The following is a 23,270-nucleotide window of genomic DNA, read 5'->3' as shown; positions in this document are numbered from 1 at the left end:
CCCTTTACTTCTTTGATAGAGCTTACAGGCAACAGCTAAAAGGGTCACACATCCATTCCCAAATGCTGTACTGGCTTTAGTGCAGACAGCTGCCCTTATGTCAACCTGAAAACACTCATTCAGTTAAAAAGCCCATAAGGCAGAGACAACAGCAGTAAAAAATTGAAATGATGGTAAAATGACCTTAAACTGGAAGAGGAATCTATTGACGAAGCATAGGTGAAAAACACCTGACCCATAACTCTTTCACAAAGTGATACAGCTTTTTACTCATTATCCCACAGGAAAAATCCAATTAATAAGGTCAAGTGCTACCCTCTGTCACAGACCTAACAGACACATTCTTCTTTTAATACTCTGCTTCTTTCCACACATATATATCTCAGATGTTAATGAACCAAATCTCTCAGCAACAGCACTACCAGTTAGGAGCAACTCCTCCCAAGGGACAGGAAAACAAAATCTTAACTCTGAAGTTTGGAAAAGCAGTTAGATATGGAGCAGAAATTAATCTTCTGCCTTTCAGAAGATGATTTTTCCCCCTCTTAATTGCTGCTTTCAGAAAACTTTGGTATGGTGTGATTAACAAGGCACTTAAATTTAATAAAATAACAGCTGTTTTCTGTTATTTTTAAAGAGATATGTAAATTAGAACAATTCGTTGAGTTGCCTAATAAATATTGTAAAGCCTACTCAATATCCTTGTGGCAGTAGGAATAAAATTTTTAATAATTGCCAGTTTCTACATTACAGATTCAGTTCTACTAGCAGTAAAAAGTCTGTTTCCCAAACACTAGCAAAAATATCCTCATCACAACATCACACACATACTTCTCAAAAGGGAAGCATTTCAACTAGAAATCTTTGGATGTACTTACTGAGATTGTACCATTGTCTAGACCTATGGACAGCCTTCTGGTTTCCGGGTTAAAAGACATGCATGAACATGGAGCTGAAAAAAATGAACATGTTGATGAAGTTAACAAAACTGTGATTCTCATTTTCTTGAAGTTCTGGAAAGCCTTAAACTAGCTAACATGCTTTATGATGCTGTTCAGCATTTTGCCCCTTCCAATAGACAAGCATTAAAATAAATGTGTTCTTGCAATTCATTCAACCCTATCCTATTAGGACACAGAACAATAGCTATTTCTTGCTCCAGTTTCTTTATTTTTCCTTACTAGTTATGTAAAACCAGGTATTTCATACAAGACCAGTGGTGGTGTTTTGATACGAGCACCTGACATTGCAAGATAAATCTGAGAAATTAATTAGCTGAATAATTTAGTTTTTACATTTGCCTGAACTTTACTGACAATAAAACAAAACACTGTAAGAGGCCTGCATCCTACACCTGCAGTAAGAAAGTTCTCCTGTAGGAGTCAACATATCACCTGATACTAAGGACTAAGTCCAAATGTCCCCTAGTGCAGTTGCATCACAGACAGCACTATGACAGTATCACATACTGTGGCCAAAATAAAAGTTTGTTTCTTAAACTACCCATTGCCGGATTACATTGATGTTACTCAAATAAACACCAGAATATACTCCTAAATTGCACACAAGTCAATCACAGTATGCTCCTTCAAGGATTGGCAGGGTTTGCACCAAGATTAAAACCAGAATTTTCTTGCAAGAATTCAAGAGCTATGATTGGTTTAAAGTTGCATTCAGAAAGCAGGAATTGCTTTTACTGCTCAACACAGCAGCATGAAGCTAGGAGTCCTCCTGTCCCAACAGAAACCTTTGGGAATTATTTTTCAGGAGCTATTGCCAACTGCAGGTAGGAGTTGGCATTGCTCCTTTGGTAATGGTAAGAGTGTTTTTAAAACCATATTTTTGTGATAAAGTACAATGAGATGCACTTTTAGTTCTGCTTTTCCCCCTCTCTTGGTTTCTACTCTCCCTTGAGATTACTTGTGTGTTTTTGTTACTAACAAGCTTGGAGTCCTTTCTTTTGAAGTCTTGTAATCTGGTAGATTCTCAATTTGTGTGATGTCACACTTGGGACTAAACAGTCCATATCTTAGCAAATCTTCCTTGATAGTTTAGTTGGCAGCAAAGCTATATGAAGAACAGGAGAGTCAATGTCGACTGTTTAATAAAACTTTTTCTGCCTTCAATATTGAATCCCCCTTGAAACATTTCCTGAAGGACAACTAACCGTAAGCATAAAGCCTACCAGATCCACATCCAGGCAGGCACTTTGGCTTATATCTTTCCTGGAAGGGTTGACAATTAAATCAAAGAAAAGGCTTCAGTTCAAGGAAACTGACATAAAGAAAACAGGAAAATTAAATCAGGCCTAGTGACAGTGACAAAATTTCTCCTTCCTGTACCTCTCCCTCAGGAAAGGCAAACTTTAATCATCCCTTCAGATGGTGATGCACTACTATTAAATTGAGGCTTCTAGGGTTGTAGCAGAACAAGACAGTTGTAGAAAAAATGAACAGGAAAAAAAGCAATTCTAAGCAGAATAAACATCAAGTAATTTTAAAGGACTTAAATCCAGAACAGACATATTCTACATATCAGCTTTTAATGCTTGACACTGTGCATACATTGAAAGAGATACTAGTAAGTCTGAAGGCAACTAATAGCTCACAGAGAAAAAGTCTCAGGTAAATTACCTATTTGAAGTGCACTTTTCCAAACACTTCAGATGCAAAAGGTTCAAGCAATTGCTTGACACAAATTGATTACAAAAGAAGTAACTTCTTAATTCCAGACCTGTGTGTATACTACTACAGTCATAGTAGCATAAAGATACTTATTTTGCTATAATCATTTTCATAAAGGAATTCTTCAGTAACATGTACTCTTACAAAAATCATTATGTCATCACTAAAATTATGTCCACGCTAGCTGCACTAATGTTGTCAAAGTGATGCCAATTGTAACAAAACTGAAGCAGCTTATATATTAGCAAAAATAAGATGACATTCAGATACTTAAGTACTTAGGCTCATTAAAAAGAGGGAAAGAAAAGAAGAAAAAAAGAAGAAAAAAAAGAAAACAAAACAAAAATTTGAAACCTTAAGCTTCTGAGATATTTAAGATCCTTTTAAAATAATATCCAGGAAAAATAACAGCACTCGGAAGGCTCTACTTGAATACCTAGCTATGATTTGGATTTCAAACTGAGAAAAGGTTGATCTGAACTATTATAGAGGACAAACAGGATATTTCTGATGCAGAACTCTGGCTGTAGTCTTATCTTAAATTTAGGGCAAATACACACTGATTTTTGCCCTCAAAAGGTGAATTTTGGAGGAAAAACCCTATTACATACTTCACGTGCTCAACAGTGTGACCTCTATTAGAGGTTGACAGAAGTAAAAGAGAAATACAAAATTTGTAGCAGTTTCAGGGTCTTTAGGCAACTTTCAAGTGCCTGTAGATGACACAGTTTAAGACCAAAGGAGTATGTTTTGCCTTGCAGTTTTTTTAGCCTCCTGTTTAAAGCAAAGTGTTAGCTATGAAAATTATCATAAGACAGGCAGTGTATTATCTGCCTCAAAGACTTGACACTCCATTGTTCCTCACTACAATATATCCTTTACTCCATTCCACATCTGCAAGGGGTTTTTTTGGTTCTTTTTGGGTGTTTTAGAGTTTTTTTTATTGGCAAACTTTACTTGACTCTTGACTACAATTCCTTTGCCTTTCATGAATTTGTGTCTGCAAAGTTGTTTTTTTTCCTCCTGTACAGACACTGTTCAAGTCACAAATCTAACCATGAGTAACCAAGAGAACACATCTATCCATGAGGAGGGTTAACATGCTGTTGTTAATGAGCTGTTGAGACAACAGTGGTGTGAAAGAGGTGTGTCAGTGAGGTTTCCAGCTTACCTAGGTTACCATACTAACAATATAACTGTGAATGACACCCAGAGCTCTCTTCTTTCTCATGGGCTAGAGATGATCAAAAATGTGGCCACTGTGCTGTACAGAATTTTCTGACTACAGAAGCACTCATAAAAAGGGCATAAAACTTTGCAATTGGGGAAATCCCACCTCTAAAGAGCAGCAAGCGTCCCTACTCAGAAGAGATCTATAATCTTGATATTTTTTTTCCAGATATTTAATGGTTTTCACATTCAGAAAACAATGATGACCTTATTTGGGTCCAGAACCAAAGCACATAGCTGACTCAGCCCAACTCCTCATCCTCCTCATGTCCCAGAGGATCTAGGGCACAGACTCAGTTATTAAGGCTACTTGATATCAAAACATAAAATAGTTTAGGTCACACACCACCATAGTCAAATCACAAGTTATATTGATGGGGTATCTATAAGGTAGGACTGCCAGTCACATCTTGCTAAGCAGCACAAAGGCACTAATGTCTCTCCTACAATTTTACACAAAGAACCTCTGAGCAGTCATTCTTTAAACAACAAAATCCAGTATGGACTTAAAGCAGAGCACCCTCAAAAAGGTGATTCACACAGAAACAGACAAAATGATCATTTGCAGTCAAGTGCAGACTCATGGAGATGCTGACTCAGAGCTTTTCCTATGATTTCCTAGCTTAAAGGCATGGCTGATAATGTAATTGGCATTGCTCCAGTCATTAATTATACCTGATCATTCTTGAAATCGGCGAATAACACAGCATAATTTCAACATCTTGTGCCTCAAAAGCTTACCAGCCTTCGAAATGAAGGAGCTCTAAAATAGTCCCCCTTCAGTGGATCTGGATCTACTCCATCATTTCCACTGACGTTGTTATTACTGGCAATAACATAGCTTTGCTAAGACCAGAAGAGAACCTAAAGAGATTTTAAAATGCAAATGTATGAAAAAACACCACATGGAAAAACAGAAGTATCAATGCCAAACTGCTAGAATAGCCATTTCATAACAGTTTAACTGGGGAAAGCAAACCTCTCAGGACAGGTCAAGGGAACTCAGGTCACTGTCAGTGATCACGACGGAGCTCCACAGACTGCCACATCATTAGCTAGTTTCCAATACCTTCTTGTGCAAACTTGAGCAGAAAGTACCTTTGAGGATTGACATATTCTTATGAGTTAGTCCATTACCAAAGGAAGATGAGAGATCTTCCTGTTTTCTTAAAGCAGGCAAACACCATGGCTGCTCTAAGGTCCCAAGCTGATGTTGTTGTAGTACTGAAACTTATATCTATTAAATATTTTACGTATCACAGAGACAGATGTCTCTTCCAAATCTACCTATCTTAGCTTAAAATAAGTCTTTCTCCAGACAGTAAGAATACCTCAATGAGACTTGATATGTGCTCCCCAATCTGGATTTAAGGTCAGCTTTGCAAGCTTTCCAAAGACAGGCTAACCCAGCACATCTGAAGCTGATTGAGGAGCATTAGCACATGCCTGCCTCTGGTGACCTGTAAAGTTATATTCCTGCAATCAACACAGGGTTTAAGGCAAACAGTGAGGGCTGTGATTTCTTCAACTGTCTCTTGGAAAAGTGGACATTGATTTGCAGTTTCTCTTAAAGCATGTACACTCTCTCTGAGAGAGGAGGCATACAGCACACAATAATGGAAGGATCCATTAGGGACACTTGGTTTTCCACATTTAATTGCAGAGGTAAAACGATTCTGCTTCTACACTGGAAGAGTTGCCTTCCCTGTCTAGTATCCTCTCTATCATATTAGCTGCAACAGGATATTAAGTTCTTACCAAATAAAACCATTTACCATTGCACTCTAATGGACTGAGTACATGCAGTAGGAAGGGCAGAGTGATTTATACTGGAGACTTACAAAGCTTTGTGGACTCCATTGGGGCAGAATGAGAGACTACATTTTGAGCTCCCACATTTTAAAATCTATATTTGCATTAAATGCTCACCCCTTGCTAATATGTCTGTGTCCTTTTGCTGCTGTAACCTCTGATGCCCCTCAGAAGCATTAGTGTGTAACTTGATAAAGCTTCACTGAAACCACGAGAATTGTTCAACAATAACATTTAATACAGAGAGGTAAGCTTGCAAATGGTCATAAGCATAAAGCTTCATCAAAATCAGAAAAGCCAGATTGCAAATACACAGTTGATATCGAACCTCTCCTTATACTTACATGGCATTGCATGGTATATACTGGGCCAGTACTGCCCACTGTCTCTCTTCAGCCAAACACGAACTGTTCTACAAAAGAAAAAACACAGCATACATGTGAGGAAGAGTGGAAAAGTAACCATGAATGAAAACAAAGTGGTGACGATAAATGTACAAGACCTTCTTCAAAATTAAAGTATTTTGCTGAGAGGGAAAATAAACGTGCAAAATCCTACAGCAGCCTGATACAACAAACTCAGATTAGCCTCTGTAAGGTGATGAGGGTAGACCACTCTTTGGTTCCATGTAGTATTCGACATCTTGTCTGAACATACCACAGCAGTATTTGGAAACTGCTATGCTTTTTTGTTCTTTGCCTTTACAAGGACTTGAACATGACTGTTCATTCAATGCTTCACATGAGGATTTGGGACACCATATGTAGACCAGGAAAGTATTCCTGTATCAGCACTTCCAGTGCTCTACAGAAGCCTTCCCCACTGGCACTTAGGGTAGGCCTTGGTCCATCTGCTGCCTGTTGTTTCATTGTTCTGCTTCAGGAAAACCTCTAAGAAAAGGAATGAGGTTCTGAGATTTTCAGCTTCTAATTACTAAGATTACATCTATCTGTGTCAACAATGAGCTCTTCAGCTTCAGGACCTTCCTCTCTCCTCAGTGCACTCAGGATGCTATGAAATGCCGATTGAGCATGAAGAAGCCAAACTCTTATCCTTCTCTCAAGAGGATGACTAAGGTGACAGGTAGCCTTACAGTTCTCTGCCCCATCAGTTTGCAGCTGCTGTCCTTGAATAGGGGCACTTAGAACCAAACATTGCTACCCACAAACACATCGGCATTTTCCTTTCTGCTAGAAGATCTTCCCAATCTATCTCAGGATTACGTTTGCTTTCTCATAATCATATTACAGTGTCAGCTCCCTGACACTAAATCCATGCCCTTCAGACACTTGAGATATTTGTTGCTTGTTTCCTTAGCAGAGGATCTGGACTGATGCTGTACCACCTGGGTCATTAAATATTTATTATTTCAGTCCTCATTGTCATTTGCTTGCTTTGATCCAATCTCTGAAGCTTCTTTCTAATTGAAGCTCTCTCTTAAATTCAGTTCATCAGTTAATTTCATCAAAACATGTCTAGTAACAGTGTCAACAGTTAAAGAAGCAGGCAGCCTGTAATCTCCTGCCTGTCCCTGCATAGCCCATGGTCACCTCAATTACAGCCTCCTGTTACCTGCTTTACTGTTCCTCTAATCTTTATCATATCCAATGTTAACTAGTAAATCCTACATGTAATACTGTATTCCATGTTTTACTGACTTATACCAAATGTATCAACCTTCTCTAGAAAATGTAGTTATCCAAGAGAACATTATGTTAGCATAGGACAGTAGATTTTGACCCATCACCCACTTCTAATTAGTCTTCTCCACCAAAGTTAGTATACAACAGCAGATACAATAATGATCTAAAAAAAATTATTGTTTCTATAACTTCCACTTGATACTATCATGGAAAAAGAAACAGTATATGAAATATGGAAATATAGCTTCTTGAGGAGACTACATGGTCATTTGTACTGTTACCTCATTTTCATGGAAATGCAGGTTGCAGACCTTTTTGGTCAGAAAAAAAGTTCAGAACTATAACATTATAATATAATATAAATTGATCTAAGACATTACATATACACAAATGCAGTCTGAACAGAGATGCCATGTAACATAATAAAGCAGTTTGAGAATTAGTAATCTATCCTTCAAATTTCAAGCCAAAGGCTGCACAACCACGTGTTCCAAAAGGTTTCTGCTCATCTTACCCTTAATTCAAGCCCTTTTTACAGCAAATAACTCAGAGACCTTGTTTATTTAGGCACTACACAAGCTGAATCATTTTAGAAATATCTCATGCATACACTTTGACACAGTATGTTGCTCCAAAAACTAAAATTTCACTGGGTCAACAAGTCCCATGGTTAGAAAGCTCTCACAACTTACTCAAAACATACAACACTCCGTATCATTATCTCCTAAGTCTAATGGCCTTTTTGTGTCAAACACAGCAGCAGATCTTCAGCAGCTATGAAATAAAACCACCAATACTTTTTATAAGAGACAATTCACCAGCCTATAACAACACCACCACATTTTTAATTGGGACAGGGGCAAATTCTCCGCTCATTTCTCCCTGTAGCTAACCATAGCTGTTGTCAGAGTGGCACTGTGCATCCAGATCTCAGCACGCATATCTGGGAAGACATCCATAGCCACAGGACCGTATGAAAGGTTTGGGTGCAAAACCTTTGGGTCCACCTTTGCTAAGAAGCTGGTCATTGTAACTATGGAAGTATGTCAACTTCTCTGTTTCCCAAAACAGAGGAGATCTTAGTCATGTGTTTATCCTCGACAAGTGAGGTGACTGTGGGAATAAATGAATACGCACAAAAAAATAACAGGATGAATCACAAGGAGCTGAAATAACTCAATACAAGACAGCCCTGAGGAGGTGCACTAATATCCTGTGAGAGACCTGTCTTTCTTGACCATCCCAATCTATATATTCGAGTGCTATCAGTTTCAAAATCCCGAGGCTTTGACAAGGTTGCCTCTCCTCTGTGCTTTAAGGTTCTGGCAAGTAACAAACCCAGCACAACATCTTAGAGATAATTCAACTTGCTTGAAAAGGACTATGTAGAAGAACAGATGTTTCAAAAGCTAGAAGAAATAAAAATTACCTTTATTTGCAAGAATGGCAATCATTTGGACACTATGTTTTAGTTTTATTGTTGTTTTTTTAAACTGCAGTATACAATTATGTCAATGTTAAGACTTCTAGATAAATTATATTGAAACAAAAAATATTTTCTATTTAAGTTAAAAAAAATCCAAACAAAAAACTGGTGGAGGTTCCTAGTTAAGAGTGAAACTACTTAAACTAGTACAGGCCTCTTCTCTAGGTACACAGTATGCTCATTTCTTTATGTAGTTAAATATATTTCCATTCAATGACTAATTCATGCAAAATGAGAAACAAAGCATTCTAAGAATAAAAATACCATGAAAAGACATCATCTAACTGTATACAGTGTGTGAAAAGGCACATAACCAGCAAGCCAAGTTCATGTAACTCAATACAGAAACACCATCTCCTCAGTAAATAATTCTAAATGAAGAAAACAAAAAATACCTTATAAACAATGTATTTTAAAATTAAGGACAATTACTATGCATATCTTTAAAACAAACATTTAAAAGTTATGTTAAGCATTATAATGGAATCCCAATATCTATGTATAAGATGATGTAAAAGACTAAAAATTCTTCCTTATATAATGGTGACCCATAAGTTTCTTCTCTTAGGATCAATGGAATAGATAAAACATTTTATTGAAAGAAGAAAAACTGATCTCAGTTCATTAACCTTTTCTAGATAACTTTTTCTCAAAGTAGATTCAAGCTAAAGAGCAAACAGCACCAACTACCAAATTTGGGAGAAGCCACATTTTCTTGGAAGAGCACATCTTTTTTCAGCTGCAGTTGTGTACCTTTCTGTATACTTCTTTAAAGAATACTACCCACTAGATGAGAAACCCAAAGCACTTGAAGCTTCTAAAGAATGCAAGGAAAAAACCCAAACATGAACAAAACCAAACTTTTTTTATAGATATATGGCATGAAGAGTACTTGCTGCTTGCATGGTTACTGGACTTAAACACAGCACCTATCCAGCTCAGGATCCATTCTTCAACTGCACTAGAGTGATGCAGTCACCATGGAAATGAGCTGTCCCTTCACTTTGTTATCAGTAAATTGGCTTGGAGAGATTTTTAGAACCTGTCAAATCAATGGATATTCTTCTAGTCTTTTCATAACAGAGATGATTTATTTTTAAAGAAGATGGGCTATACAGAAATAATTCTGCCATATAAAAGACAGACTGTGTCTTCAAATATTAAGGGAAAGTGAAAAATGTATAGTTTAAAAGAAGAATTACTTCTCTCTGGTACACTCAAGAGAATGTGTCTCAAGTCCAAGTGGCTGTCGATGTACCAGCAGGTCTCAAGCACACTGCCAGGCTGTGTACATGTGCAGGAGGCAAGCTTCATCTGAATGCCTGCTGCTCACAGAGGTGCCTATGTCAACAGCAGCACATCCACCTTGGCATGGCAGCTCTGTGCTTCATCATCTACAGAAACTTACTCAGTCACTGGTATGTCATTTCTGATAAAGATGTTTTGCTCATACAAACCATAGTTTATGCATTTAGGCTGTACTGTGCTCCATGAAAGTCCACACAATTCTGCCAGGCTGCATGCAAGATTCTCTACTCCATCCCTACTCTGGTCTGAGCAATCACCTCACTGCTGCATGACTCAAGTGTCACTTGGAGTGGTGGAGTTAAGTTTCTGTGAATCTGCCTGACTCATAGGCAGGGAGGGCTTGTCTTTTCTCCTTGGTGTCTTCCATGAAATTAATGCAAAAGACAAACACTGGTGTTGCATACAGTACAGACAGACTGACCTGTGTAAGCACTGTCTCAAGATGTTTGTATGTTACAATACTGTGAACTCTGTTGTAGGGAGATCCATTATGTTGAGAAACAAGTTACCTCTATAACACTCCACTTCTCCAGAATATCCATAAACCCACCAGTTCTAGTTGTACAATGTGAGTAAAGAAATCTGATATATCAGTTTCCCATAACAGATTCCCTCCTCTCCAGTTTGTGAATTTTTTTCCTTTCTTAATTCTGTCTTTATAAACATTTCTCTTTGATGAGATGCATAACATATTCTGTAACATAATATCACCTTCACACCCCAGGCATACACCAACCATATACCAAAGCAGAGGTAGCCCTAAAAGCATACAATGTACATATAATGTAGGTAATATTGGACTCCAGGAAAACATTTTAAATGGCATTTTAACACAGTCTTTATTGTTTATACCTTGGATCATATATTGCAGGATTATTTTATCTCTTGTCTTGCTGAGTGACCAAGAAGGGTAAGCATCAAATCTAGCACAAGATCTGAAATGAGTTTTATTCCTATTTGTAGTAAGCACAGAAATTACAGATGTACAGAAATTTTCATCTGTCACTTTCTAAAGTCATATCAGGCTTAGCCAGACACTCTGTGAACATTACTGTTCCTTGGGAAAAGGGAATATGTCAACAGTGCAAATGACATTCCATGGTTAAAAATAAAGACATTCCCTACTGTCCACTGTTCTAGCCACAGAACTGATTTAACACATTTTCAGAACAGTTTCAAAATAGGAAAAGGAGGACACTATTCCGGAAAATCCTTTAAAACACTCCTTCAGCTATTGAGAGAAGAAAGGAAAACATATTAGGATAATACTGTATCAGGGTTATTGTAATCTATGAGGTTTCAAGGCATACCTAATGGCCTATTAGCACAAATTCTCACCATCAATATACTGAAGACTTCTTTAGTGTTGAAAAAGAAATTTAAAAACTCCACCTCTTCCCAAGTATGCAATAACAGACAATTCAGAAGTATTCAAAAGATATGTCTCTCTAGAAACTAAATATCTGCATTGGTAACAGCAAAAGCTTAAGCTGATGTCATTAAATAAACATAATAATAGTAGCATTTGAAGTCCAAGTACACCACTGACAGTTTTATTGCTTTTAGCAGAGACACACTGTCATTAGAAGTAGGATAAGGAAAATTATTTAACAACTGCATTAAACTGCATTATACAGTACTATAAACCCCTCAGCTTCTCCAGGGACTTCTGTAAGTAAGAGATGTGAAAAGATTCTGGCTCCCACCAGTTAATGACATGGACTGCTACTGTGATTTTCTGAAAGAATAGAAGATCTTTCATGCCTCGTGGCAGCTCATGAACCACCCCAGTGCACTGGAACCAGTGATAAGGAGCTTAATTTCTCGAATAAATTTTGAAAGAAAATATATGAAAGCAAAAGCCAAAACTGGAACTGGTTTCTGAGCCAGCCTGTGTTTCAGGAAAAACCAAAAGAAATTTAATAGCAGAGTGCTAAAACCTCAGGCACCAAGAGGACTTAATCTACCAGTCCTCATCCTATATCCTCCTAAAAAAACCCAAACCAAGACAAACCCCCAATACTTTTACACCACCTCCTGCCCCCAAACCCAACCCCAAAGACCCAGTGAAGTGCATGACTGTGTCTCTCAGGCTCACCCATACTAGTTCCCACCAAGAAGCCCATCACACAACTATGATGAAGGGTTCTGCAGAAACTCCGCAATTTTGGGGCACATTTCAGGTGTTACCTTCTTTTCACTGGTTTTGATGAAGAAATGTGTGATTTAAACTGAACTAATCAAGGATTTACTCACTTGACTCTTTCTGAGACTACAAGACTGCATAGCTAGGCAACATAAGATATTAAGCTATTTAGACAGCATGCAAAGGAGGGTTATGAAGATGGTAAAGGGCCTTGAGGGGAAGCTGTATGAGGAGCAGCTTGAGGTCATTGGTCTGTGCAGCCTAGAGAAGAGGAGACTGAGGGGAGACCTCATCGCAGTCTACAACTTCCTCACAAGGGGAAGCAGAGGCGCAGTCACTGATCTCTTCTCTGTGGTGATCAATGACAGGGCCCTAGGAAATGGTATGAAGCTGGGTCAGGGGAGGTTTAGGTTGGATGTCAGGAAATGGTTCTTCAGTAGAACAGGCTCCCCAGGGAAGTCGTCCCATCACCAAGCCTGACAAGAGTTCACAGACCATTTGGACAATGCTTTCAGACACATGGTATGATTCTTGGGATTATCCTGTGCAGGACCAGGAGTTGGACACAATGATCCTTCTGTGTCCCTTCTGACTCAGGCTATTCTGTGATTCTATGATCACTGTAGATCTGGTCAAGGTTCTTTCGTATTAGAAAAGAGCAGGCTCAGTTTCTAAAATTAAGTGGAAGAGCTACAAATTCAGGAAAAAGGAAAATGTGTGGGGAAAAGATAAAAAAGTTCTGAAGAATGGACTTTATTTCAAGGCTGTTTTAGAGAGGTTGTCTCTTAGCAGTGATTACATAAAGGCATTTCTAGAAGATAAGATATCCTCATTGTAATCTTGGTCTGTAACTCATCATCAGGCTTCCTATAAAATAAAAGCCTTTTGAGCAATAGTTGCACTCCTTACTCTGTATATCTCAAGCTCTGCAACAAAGCCATAGGAGTAGTAAGATCTGACTTCAATAGGAACCTAGGCCAGCTCCCAACAGCCATCCCCTTTGCTGTATCCAAACTGCTGTATCCAAAATGTTGCTGATATTGTTGCTAGTCCAGCAACTCTCATGCACAAAGCTCAGAAGAAATATGATCACAGCAAGGGTGGCGAACCAAACATGGGCTGCACACAGTCCTAGATATGAACAGCACAGGGAGCACACCAAAAACCCATGCGGAGGCAGCTGGATCTGGAAGCAGTAGCTCAGGCACCAGCTGTGAGGGAGGAAGGAGTCTCAGGAGCACTTATATATTCAAATGCACTGTCAATCCCATTCAGTGATATAAAACATCACTGCTTTGATTTTATATATGTCTAAGCTAGCAGAAAACATTTTAGGTAAGGTTCATCATTACATGGATTATCTCTATGATAATGATCTACACAGCACTTGTCAGACACAAGGTGATAGAAATCCTGACATTTCATTTCTCCTTTTGCAACACAACAACCAGATGCAGAATTTACGATGCAGGTATCCCACCTAATGCTGAACAGGAAGCTCAGGAGCAAGTCTGCAGTCTGGTGCAAAGGATAGAATAGGGGACAAATGCCCAAGGGGGTGAGTCACTCACTGACTTTTATTGACCATCATCTGGTGGCAACAAAGCTGATTTTTGCTACCTTTAATGATTCTCCTTATTAAATCTAAATAGTCTTATTTGCTCTTCTTCATAATCATCCCCTACAAATGTCTCTTGCCTCATCCATTCTCAGAGTCACTTGAAAAGTTTCCTGCCAAGGACCCCACCAAGGCCCTGGATCATATGAATACTAAAGAATATGTTACATACAATTTTTGATCTAAATAATCTCACTTTGAGCTAACACCTCCAAAGGATACAGGGAATGAGCTAACAAAGTGTTGTGCAAACTAAGTTCAGAAGTTAATGATCTTGCAGAACACTGTATTAGTTCTTCCTGCTTAGTAGAAATGCAGTGGAAATAGCTTAGAATGAAGCTCAGTGCAAAGGTACAATAGGAAAGAAACTGAAAGCCTCAAGTACTATACATTTATCACCTATCTTCATAAAAAAAACATTGCACAAAACAGAATGCCAAGCAAGCAGGCAGATGGACTAAAAGGCAGGATTTTTTTCACACAAAGCTTACTAAACATTCTAACTCAAACCATGCTTTATAAGATGTTTTCTCATTCAATTCATGCTGCTTTAACTAAATGCAAATGCATATTGCATAATAGGGAAAATGTCAAAGTTTTAGTAGTTTATATGCAGCTAGAGAATTGCATGGGTTTGTCAGGGAAAAACTGTTATAACAATCAGTTGTACTTAAGACCTCAGAGAAAAAGACACCACTTTATTTAACGCAGCTTTGGTTTACATAGAAGGCTTTTTGGGTACTTTGTGGGAAGTGACTGGAAAACAAAGATTCATAGGAGACAATCTCAGGAGAAATGCATTTTTATGACTCAAAAAAACCTGATAGTGACATGACAGCTTTACTACTCAGCTGTGAAACTGTTTCCACCCATTTTTCAGTTTTCTGGTCTGAAATGAATAAGCAATGCAGTTCAGTGATTTTTCCAGGTATCTGAGCACACAAGCAGCGCAAGCTCTGCTGTTCAGGCACTGGACCAAAACCAGATTCTGACCAGTCTCCACTGCAGAAACTCTGGACAAGTAAAGAGACATTCAAAAAATGAACCAGAAGTCACAACCACCAAAAAATACTGTGTTACCTTGAGGTTAGTAAAACAAGGTTCGGAGAGCTGAGCTGCCTCAGGTCTTCAGCAGCTCTACAAAGGCAGTGCTCATCGTGTATCATATGAAGCAGTGTGGTGACTACACCACATTCAGGCAAAAATGTTGTAGGGAAGCTAATTTTTTCTGCAAATGCAGTTAAATGCAGGACTAGAATTCTCAGTGAGCATCAACTTATAGCTTTGGAAAGTATTAAACAATGAGTATTATATCACATTGGGACTTTTTTCAAGCAAAATTTCAAAATTATCTCCCTCATTAAGAACTGTGCACCAGTCTTCCTTACAGAGGTTTGGGGTAACAAAATGAACTTCATCTCCCTCTTACCCGCAGACCTCCTCACCTACACCCCACCAAATGATTTCCCTTACAGAACAGATGCATCAATTCCCACTTGCAGTCAGGAAGCATAAATACACAAGCTTTTGAAGGTAATTGCATTGGATGATTTGATTATTGCAATCCAACTACTTTCACCTCCTTCCCACATTCAAATGTTTCAGTAATGGAAGTTATTAGAAAAATCCTTGTTAGATTAAAATACAGGCCGGCTGTGCAATAAGTGACTCAGTGGAATCATGTTAAAAATACCTAATGGATCCAGAATTTGCAAGAAAGCAACCCTCCTGTTTCCCTCTGAATCGTCCATATAGCAAAGGTGAAGACTAGAACCTACAAGGTTCCAGCTGCCTGGAACATCTGTCCAGCAGAACACAACACTTTTTTTTTCCAAAGCTGCTATTGGCTCCCAACCAATTTAGAGACAATTTTTTAAGTTATGCATGTTTTACTCTGCATAAAAATGAATGCATTACTCAACCAATAAAAAAGTAAATTTGTGCTTTTGAGTCTATGAAGTGAAAGTTGAACATACCCATTTTCAATGTAAATACCACCAGTATGGTGTTTCTAATAAATTATATTCGTAAATAGGTTAATTGACAGGAAAAGATTGATATTTGATTCCAAACACTAAATTAAGTCATTCCCTTAGGCCTCAATTTATTTTTCATACAAATGTTTTCTTTGGTTAACTATCCAGTGTAGCAACTACTACATTATACCTTTACTGCAGAAGAAGGAACCACAGTTCCACATCTATAGGATAATGCCTTCTTTCAGCATTTTAATTTCTGGACATAAGTCAGCCGCACCATTGCAAAAGACTAAATTAAATAATTAACTACTTCACTGCTTCTTGGAGGATATTTGATGTATTAAACAGATTATAACAATTCATTGCAGATATTTCAGAATCCTGGTGTAAGGAAAATAGGTTCCTAGATACAGAGAGACAAGAGGATGCACAACCTCTAAAAGTGTTATTTTGCCTTGATAGTGTATTATCATTCAGCCAAAAAGTACCCAACATTTAATTCATACAAAACAAAGTTGTAGGGGTAAACCAGTGTCTCTTAGATTTTGAGAAGACCATCAATCGTATATATCTCAATGCAAATGAACCCTTTTTTAAAGCAAGCAGCTGTTAAGTCCCAACATCCACACACTTCCCATTAAGTCATTACCTTACAATGTGCACACTTATTTCTGTTGCTATATGAACTTTCACTTCAAATAATTGTTTCTCTGGATTTTTCTTTGTGAAAAAAAAACAAAAACAAAACCAAAAAGCTGTGCTGGGTTTTGGTGGATAATTTTCCTCACAGTAGTTGGTATGGGGCTGTGACTTTAATTTGTGCTGAAAACAGTGTTGATAATATAGAGATGTTTTAGTTATTGCTGAGCAGTGCTTACACAGATTCAAGGCCTTTTCTGCCTCTCACTCACCCCACCAAGGAGTGGGCTGGGGGTGCACAAGAAGATGGGAGGGACGCAGCCAGGACAGCTGACTTCAACTGGCCAAAGGGATATTCCATACTATATGGTGCCGTGATCAGCATATAAAGTTGGGGGAAGAAGGAGGAAGGGGGGGGATGTTTGGAGTGATAATGTTTAGTCCTCCCAAGTAACAGTCATGTGTGATGGAGCCTTACTCTCCTGGAGATGGCTGAACACCTGCCTCCTGTGGGAAATGGTGAATTAATTCCTTGTTTTTCTTTGCCTGTGTGTACGTCTTTTGCTTTACCTATTAAACTGTCTTTATCTCAACTCACAAGTTTTCTCACTTTTACTCTTCTGATTCTCTCCTCCATCCCAATACAGGGTGGGGGGACTGAGTGAGTGGTTGCCTGGTGCAGAGTTGCTGCCTGGAGTCAAACCATGACAAAAAACCAAACCAAAACCCCCATACTTGCACTGTATATATAAATTCCTTAGCCAATAAATAGGACAATCACCTGGTCACAATAGCTGCAGGTACTGAAAGCTTATTGAAACACTCTCTCTAAAAAGAGATAGGTTTTTGTTTTTTAAATGCTGCTGAGCAATTATGGCACTGTTTTTTCAGAGACAACAAACATATCTACTTGGAATGTATTTGTGTGCTCTGTGCTATATCAAGATGCCTCTGGAAATGCTCTCCTTGAGACATCAAGGACTTTCTTCAGAGGAATCCCATTTCCAGTTCCCCCAATTGAGCTTTAACAATGATTCATGGGTGATAACGTTCCCTCAGCTTTTTTGCACATTGCTGTTTTCTTCTCAGGACAGCTTCAGAGGTATTTTCACTCTCCTTTCACTCTATTTTCTTCCAGAGGAGGCAAGTAGCCACTCTGCTGCTCTGACCTAGCAGGACAATCTTGACTGGGCAGTCACAGCACTCTCTGGGAAGGAAACTAGCAAGGCCAACAGCTTTAGTGGCACCAAAAAGGGATGAAGAAAGCAGGGCAAAGCTGTGTAAACCCATCCTTGTTCTGAAAGGTTTGTTCTTTACCTGCAAAGGAACTGCAGCCCTGAAGTGCCTTTGTAGGGGTTCTCAGATTTCTTCTTATCATGCATACTGAGTGCTGTGAGGTGCAGCAAGGCCCAAACCTCTGACTCTGTAATTTAGAGGTGATCTGGCACTTTCAAAGTCAGTTTGTCACCTCTGCATTCCCACAGGGGTTGCATAAGGAGATGGAAATCAACATTGTTGAACAGAAACTGTCTTCAAACCTGTATTGCAAGACTGAATATCCCATCCTAAACTTGAGGTTTTATTATTAAAGAAATCCATCTCAAACATGCAGTGCCTCTTCACATCCAGCTATTTCTTTCATATAGCCTAGTTACAACTTTCCCATTCTTCAGCATTCAAATTCATACTGTGCTAATTTTATTCTGTTATAACAGCAAATTTCAATGAACATCCTCTTGCTCTCCTGTTACAAGACTAGAATTTCTGTTGTCTCTACCTTCTTTACTGGTTAGTTGCCATGTATACTTGTATTATTACTTACATGCTTCCTCCTTAAAGTAATCAATCTTTCCAGTCTCTTGGAAAAGCTGTTCATGTGTTCTATTCTCCTTACCTGCCTTCCAATCCCTCTAATGATGCAATATGCTGTCTGAATTGGCATCTTCTGTACTAAATGAAAGAATCCAGACACAGACAAACCTGCTGAATTATAAAAGCATTATCATTGTTTTCTTTATCCATCTTCTTCCTACATGTACCCTAGCAGTGTTTGATTATTTGGTAGCAGCTGTACACAATTTTTATTCCCACTGGCATGATTTAGAAACTTACCAACTATGGATGAGAGAAAAAGTGTATATTTATCAATATTAAATTCTCTCTGCAATACACTGCTATCCACTTACTAAGTTCTCCTGTACTATTTCACATCTCTCCAGATCCAATCACCTTATTTGCTCCTTTGGGTAGATAACTAGCCCAGACTGCACTGTTAGGGGCAGAAACACAGGTTTTGTCATCTACAGCTCCCAGGGAGAATCCCAGAACCCCATGTTACTGGGAAGAGAAGTGGAAAGAAAATTATAAAGGAGAGCAATGGGCAGAGGTTATCAGATACCAGGGAAAATCTTGCCACTATGCATCAAACTTTTGCCTTGTGAAGACAGGACAGGAAAGCCATGTCTATTGCAGAAGTGTAGGGAGGACACAAGACCAACTCTCTCCTCAGGCACAAAAAAATTACACTATTTAGATATGTGAAATGGTGCAATATATTACAGTGTAACTTTGTAAAAATGCCTGATGGAACTGTATCTTGACAGGTAACCACTGTATAGGTGACTACTACCCATCCATCAAACCAATAAAGCCTGTAGCAACTCCCATTCAATTAGCTAGTCATTGCCTTACAGGTAACTTCCTCTTTGCTATAAGGAACAGATTCTGGTTCAAGGCAAAAGCATCAAACACTATTTAAACCTCCTTGCTGGCACCTTATTACTAGCTTATTTTACTGGTATTTTTCTTTAGAGGATTACGAGAAAAGTCCTTTGCAATTCCTGTCCAGATGCTGTCTCAGCTTGCGCTCTCCAGATCTTTACTGCTGCCATTCATAGGGAAAGTATCAGTATTATGTTGGAAGAAATAGATTTGAGGTTGTGAGATAAAATCAGCTCTAAAGATCTGCTTCTCTGGCAGCCTCTTACAATTAAATCTTATTTCAAGCTAATACAAAAGGCAACATCCTCAAGTTCAAAAATAGTTAAGTACTTACTAGGTTGTGCTGCTGGACAGGGTGATCTCAATGAAGGTGTCAATATTCATATATTCACAGGAATTAGGGATTCAACACTGAGTATTTTCAAAGCAAGGATTTTCAAAGTCACTGCTGATTTAATTAGTGACCAACTGTACACGATAACTGGAAAAAACTGACCAGCTTTCCCTATCCTGCATAAAGATGATATTCCCTACTGGGGAGCTTCCTTTCAGTAAGCTCCTGCACCAGCCTACCAATTCAGACAGATAAGGATTCTTAAGCACATCAAAGAATGCTGGCAAGTATGGAGATTAAAACTGACATAAAGTATCTTATAACACAAACAACAGAGCTGGCCTACAACAGCAGCACAGGGCACATACAGGTATGAAGAACACATCAATCACGGTGCTACACAACCAGAGATTGGGTATGCTGTGAGTAAACACTGCACCACCCATCCCTGTCATGATCAGGATGGTGCCATGGCTATTACCATAATTAATAAACTAGGGAATCCTATTTAAATAATAATAATACTAAAGATCTAGAGACTAAGCTAGTAACAAGAGGAGGATTTGTACTGTTTCTTGTCTGGAGAAGGTAAATAGGCGTTAACCAAGATAACTACCCATCAGTGATCTTTGAGTTAAGTAATGTTTTTACAGTGGCCTGAGTTACCTGCAGAGAAGTTGCAACACAACTTGTTATATACCACTTTATTCAGAAATCATAGAATCACAGAGTGGTTTGGGTTAGAAGGGATCACAGAGACCATCTAGTTCCAATCCCTTTGCCATGGGCAGGGACACCCTCCATTAAACCAGGCTGCTCAGGGCCCCATCCAACCTGGCCCAGAACACTGCCAGGGTTGGGGCATTCACATCTACAGATGTTGCCTTCCAGTAGAAGACTACTAATTAGCACAGGTATAATGTGTCTGAAGTAATGACTTTGGGCTATTCAAGGGCCACTGTAAGCACAGAACGGTAGCAGATTGAAGCAGACTACATCTATTGCTGGTCTTGCCAGAGAACACCAGATTTTAGATGGTAATACAAGGTAAAAGACAGCTAGAGACAACCCACTAGGCAAGTAAATCCTTTTGCTATTAGTTAAGCATAAAATCTGCTCACAGCATCTGCCAGGGAAAAAGATGAGCTGAGATGGGGTAAAGGCAGTAAATAAGGGAAGGGATCCTTTTTGATCGTGTGGCCTTGCATGCTCAGCACTGCCTGAAAAATTAACTCAGGCTTGCAATTCTGGCTCAACTACTTACAGGTCAGACAGGATTGCTTCTTACACGGCAGAGGGGAGGAACAGCTTTCCTTATAGGTGGTTAAGTTACTATGCAAAAAGGCTGAGACAATATGTCCAGTTACCTCAAGCCATGAGATACATGTCCCACAAGCTAAACCCCACTCTGTTGGTTTCAAAATCCATGTGAGTTCTGCTGTGTCAAGTAGTTCCTCCTCCCACTCTCCTGTCCTAGTATCTGAGACACGCTGAAAACATCCAGGTGGAATGACCTGACGGTCCAGTAAGTCTCTTCCACATGTCATAGCTGATAGAAGTAAATTGTGTCATCAAACACACACAGTGAGCTTTGGAGGGATGTATACAATTTGTGAGCAGTTATCAAGAAATGTAAATTATTAACAATCTGCAGCAGATTAAGCAGTTTACTTAATTCAGCGATGTCCCAACTACTGAGCACCTGGAGGGAGGCAGTGCACATGGAGGGCAGTATTTTAATAATTTACTAAGGGGCCAGTGTCAGGCAACAATATTTATAACCAATTTTTATTCCAGTTGGAAGGGAGGAGGCAGAACATGTCAGAGTTGTCCCGTGGACAGAATCTGGCCCCTAAAGCAGATCAGCTGGACAGTTTGCTTTAAATAACACAAGTTATTTCTAAGTTTACAACCAAGATCCAGAACAGTTATCACCTTGAACACTGCAGTGAACAAATGCGTTGCTTTGAAATACAAATTTTCATCATCTGCACTGCACAGTAGAAATAAATGCAAGCTAACAAAGGCTGCTAGAAATGCAACAACCAGATCATTCCACAAATACATCTTTTCCCTGTGGCACTGTACCTTTAAAATACTTGCTTCACTCATCTAAGTCTGAAAGATCAAGGTTTGTCTTTCTTTTCCTACTCACTTTTTTTTTCCCAGAGCATTTAATGGTTTTGCTTGATCAACTTTTGAAAGGAAAATATTTCCGTAAAGGAAACAAAAGTTCACAGTATGGCAGCTACAAGCTAATTAAAAAGCCACTGAATGCTGAGGATCTATGTCCTAACTTTCCCAGTGGTCAACTAGTAAACTCTACTTAGGACATAGGAACCAAAGAAGACAGTCCAGTAGCCTGCTTCCCAATCATGCACTAAAAAGCTTAGAGACATTTTTCTGTACTCCCATCAACTCCTCCTGTCATCTCACACTGTCTCTTCCTCTGGTACCCTTCATTTTTACACACATTGCAACCACGCTATTTCTCCCCCCAGTTTTGGCTCCAGCACTCTGGTTCAGCAAGAGCTGACAGAGATTTACAAGTCCTGCTAGACTTGGCCTTTTACAATTACTCACACCGTTGGCAAGAATAAAGCTTCAGATGGGTATGTGTGGGAAAGCTGCAGATACTCCCCTTGCATCTCAGTTCTTCTGTTTTCAGGAACATCCGTTAACCAGTGGGTACCAGACTACCAAGGTCACCTCTCCTTGGCAATAGCAAGACTTCAGTATTGCACCCCCCCAAGCAACTGCAGAGGTAGCCCACATACCTGCTCAAGCATCTGTTGTCTTCCTCACCAAGTCAATTGCAGCTTTGAAGCAGCGAGGCAAAAGCAAATATTGCCGTTCCCTTCATCCCACTGCAAAGGCAAGAAACTCTTCCCATTTCATCTCCCTTTCTCTACTGCTTGTAGCATCCCAGTTGACTCTTCCATGCCTGAGAGAGTGAATATCTGATGCCTCCCAATTACTCAAAACAATTCAATGCATTTCAATAATATTTAAACATGTTTAAAAAAATCTAGTAATAAACTGGGAATTACTATGGATTGCTGCTAAACCACAGTGGGTATTTCGGGTTTTCAGAAGGCAACACCTGGCAGATAAAAACAGATAAACACAACAAATGCCTTTTACATTACCAATGTGCAAGGTGGTTTTCACCAATTTCTAGTGATTTTCCTGATCTAAGCTGCCCCATTTCACTCTCATATCAGATGACTGTTGGATATTGGTATTTAACATCATTCAGCATTAGGCAAGGATATGCAGTTGCTCCAAGTTCAGACAGGAAGGAGACAGCCTGCCTTTTTTGAATTCCAAATTGATAAGAGGGTCACCGAAAGAATTAATAAGCAGGAAGGTATGGAAATGAAAGAATGAATTGAGAGGAGTTGTGTTAGAGGTAAAGCATGAATGGGAAGAATAAGCAGTAGGGAACAGGTTATAAAGTATAAATGATAGTCTGCAGTAGTGATGTCAGTGAACATCTGAGACAAGAAAACTCAAACAGCACAGTGTTTTGGTAATAACAGGTATATCCAAATGGAGGTAACAGGCTGAAGACAAACCCTTCAAACCCCAACACTCTCCTGTCACCCCAATTACTGTGGTATGAGGGCAGCTTTGTGCATGCGCACTGTCCTTCACCAGGATGAAGGGA

General features: G+C 39.0%; 1 protein-coding gene across 3 annotated transcripts in view; it reads right to left on the bottom strand.

The window, feature by feature from the left end:
• WDFY2 (WD repeat and FYVE domain containing 2) overlaps positions 1–23,270 on the bottom strand; it is a 73,634-nt gene that overhangs the window by 31,395 nt on the left and 18,969 nt on the right. For all 3 annotated transcript variants that reach the window (XR_001920487.2, XR_001920488.2, XM_018071152.2), the window contains exons 2-3: positions 6,071–6,138; positions 879–952 (exon numbers count right to left, since the gene is read on the bottom strand). Coding sequence is in view for 1 of the 3 variants with exons in the window: in XM_018071152.2 (XP_017926641.1) it covers positions 879–952; positions 6,071–6,138 (142 nt within the window). In the remaining 2 variants the exon portion in view is untranslated. The remainder of the gene's footprint in view (positions 1–878; positions 953–6,070; positions 6,139–23,270) is intronic.

This window comes from Manacus vitellinus, unplaced genomic scaffold (assembly GCF_001715985.3).
Source record: "Manacus vitellinus isolate BGI_N305 unplaced genomic scaffold, ASM171598v3 scaffold_2_pilon, whole genome shotgun sequence".
Lineage (NCBI taxonomy): Eukaryota > Metazoa > Chordata > Aves > Passeriformes > Pipridae > Manacus > Manacus vitellinus.
The sequence above is the reverse complement of the archived record's forward strand: the minus strand, read 5'-3'. Positions and strand labels throughout refer to the sequence as shown.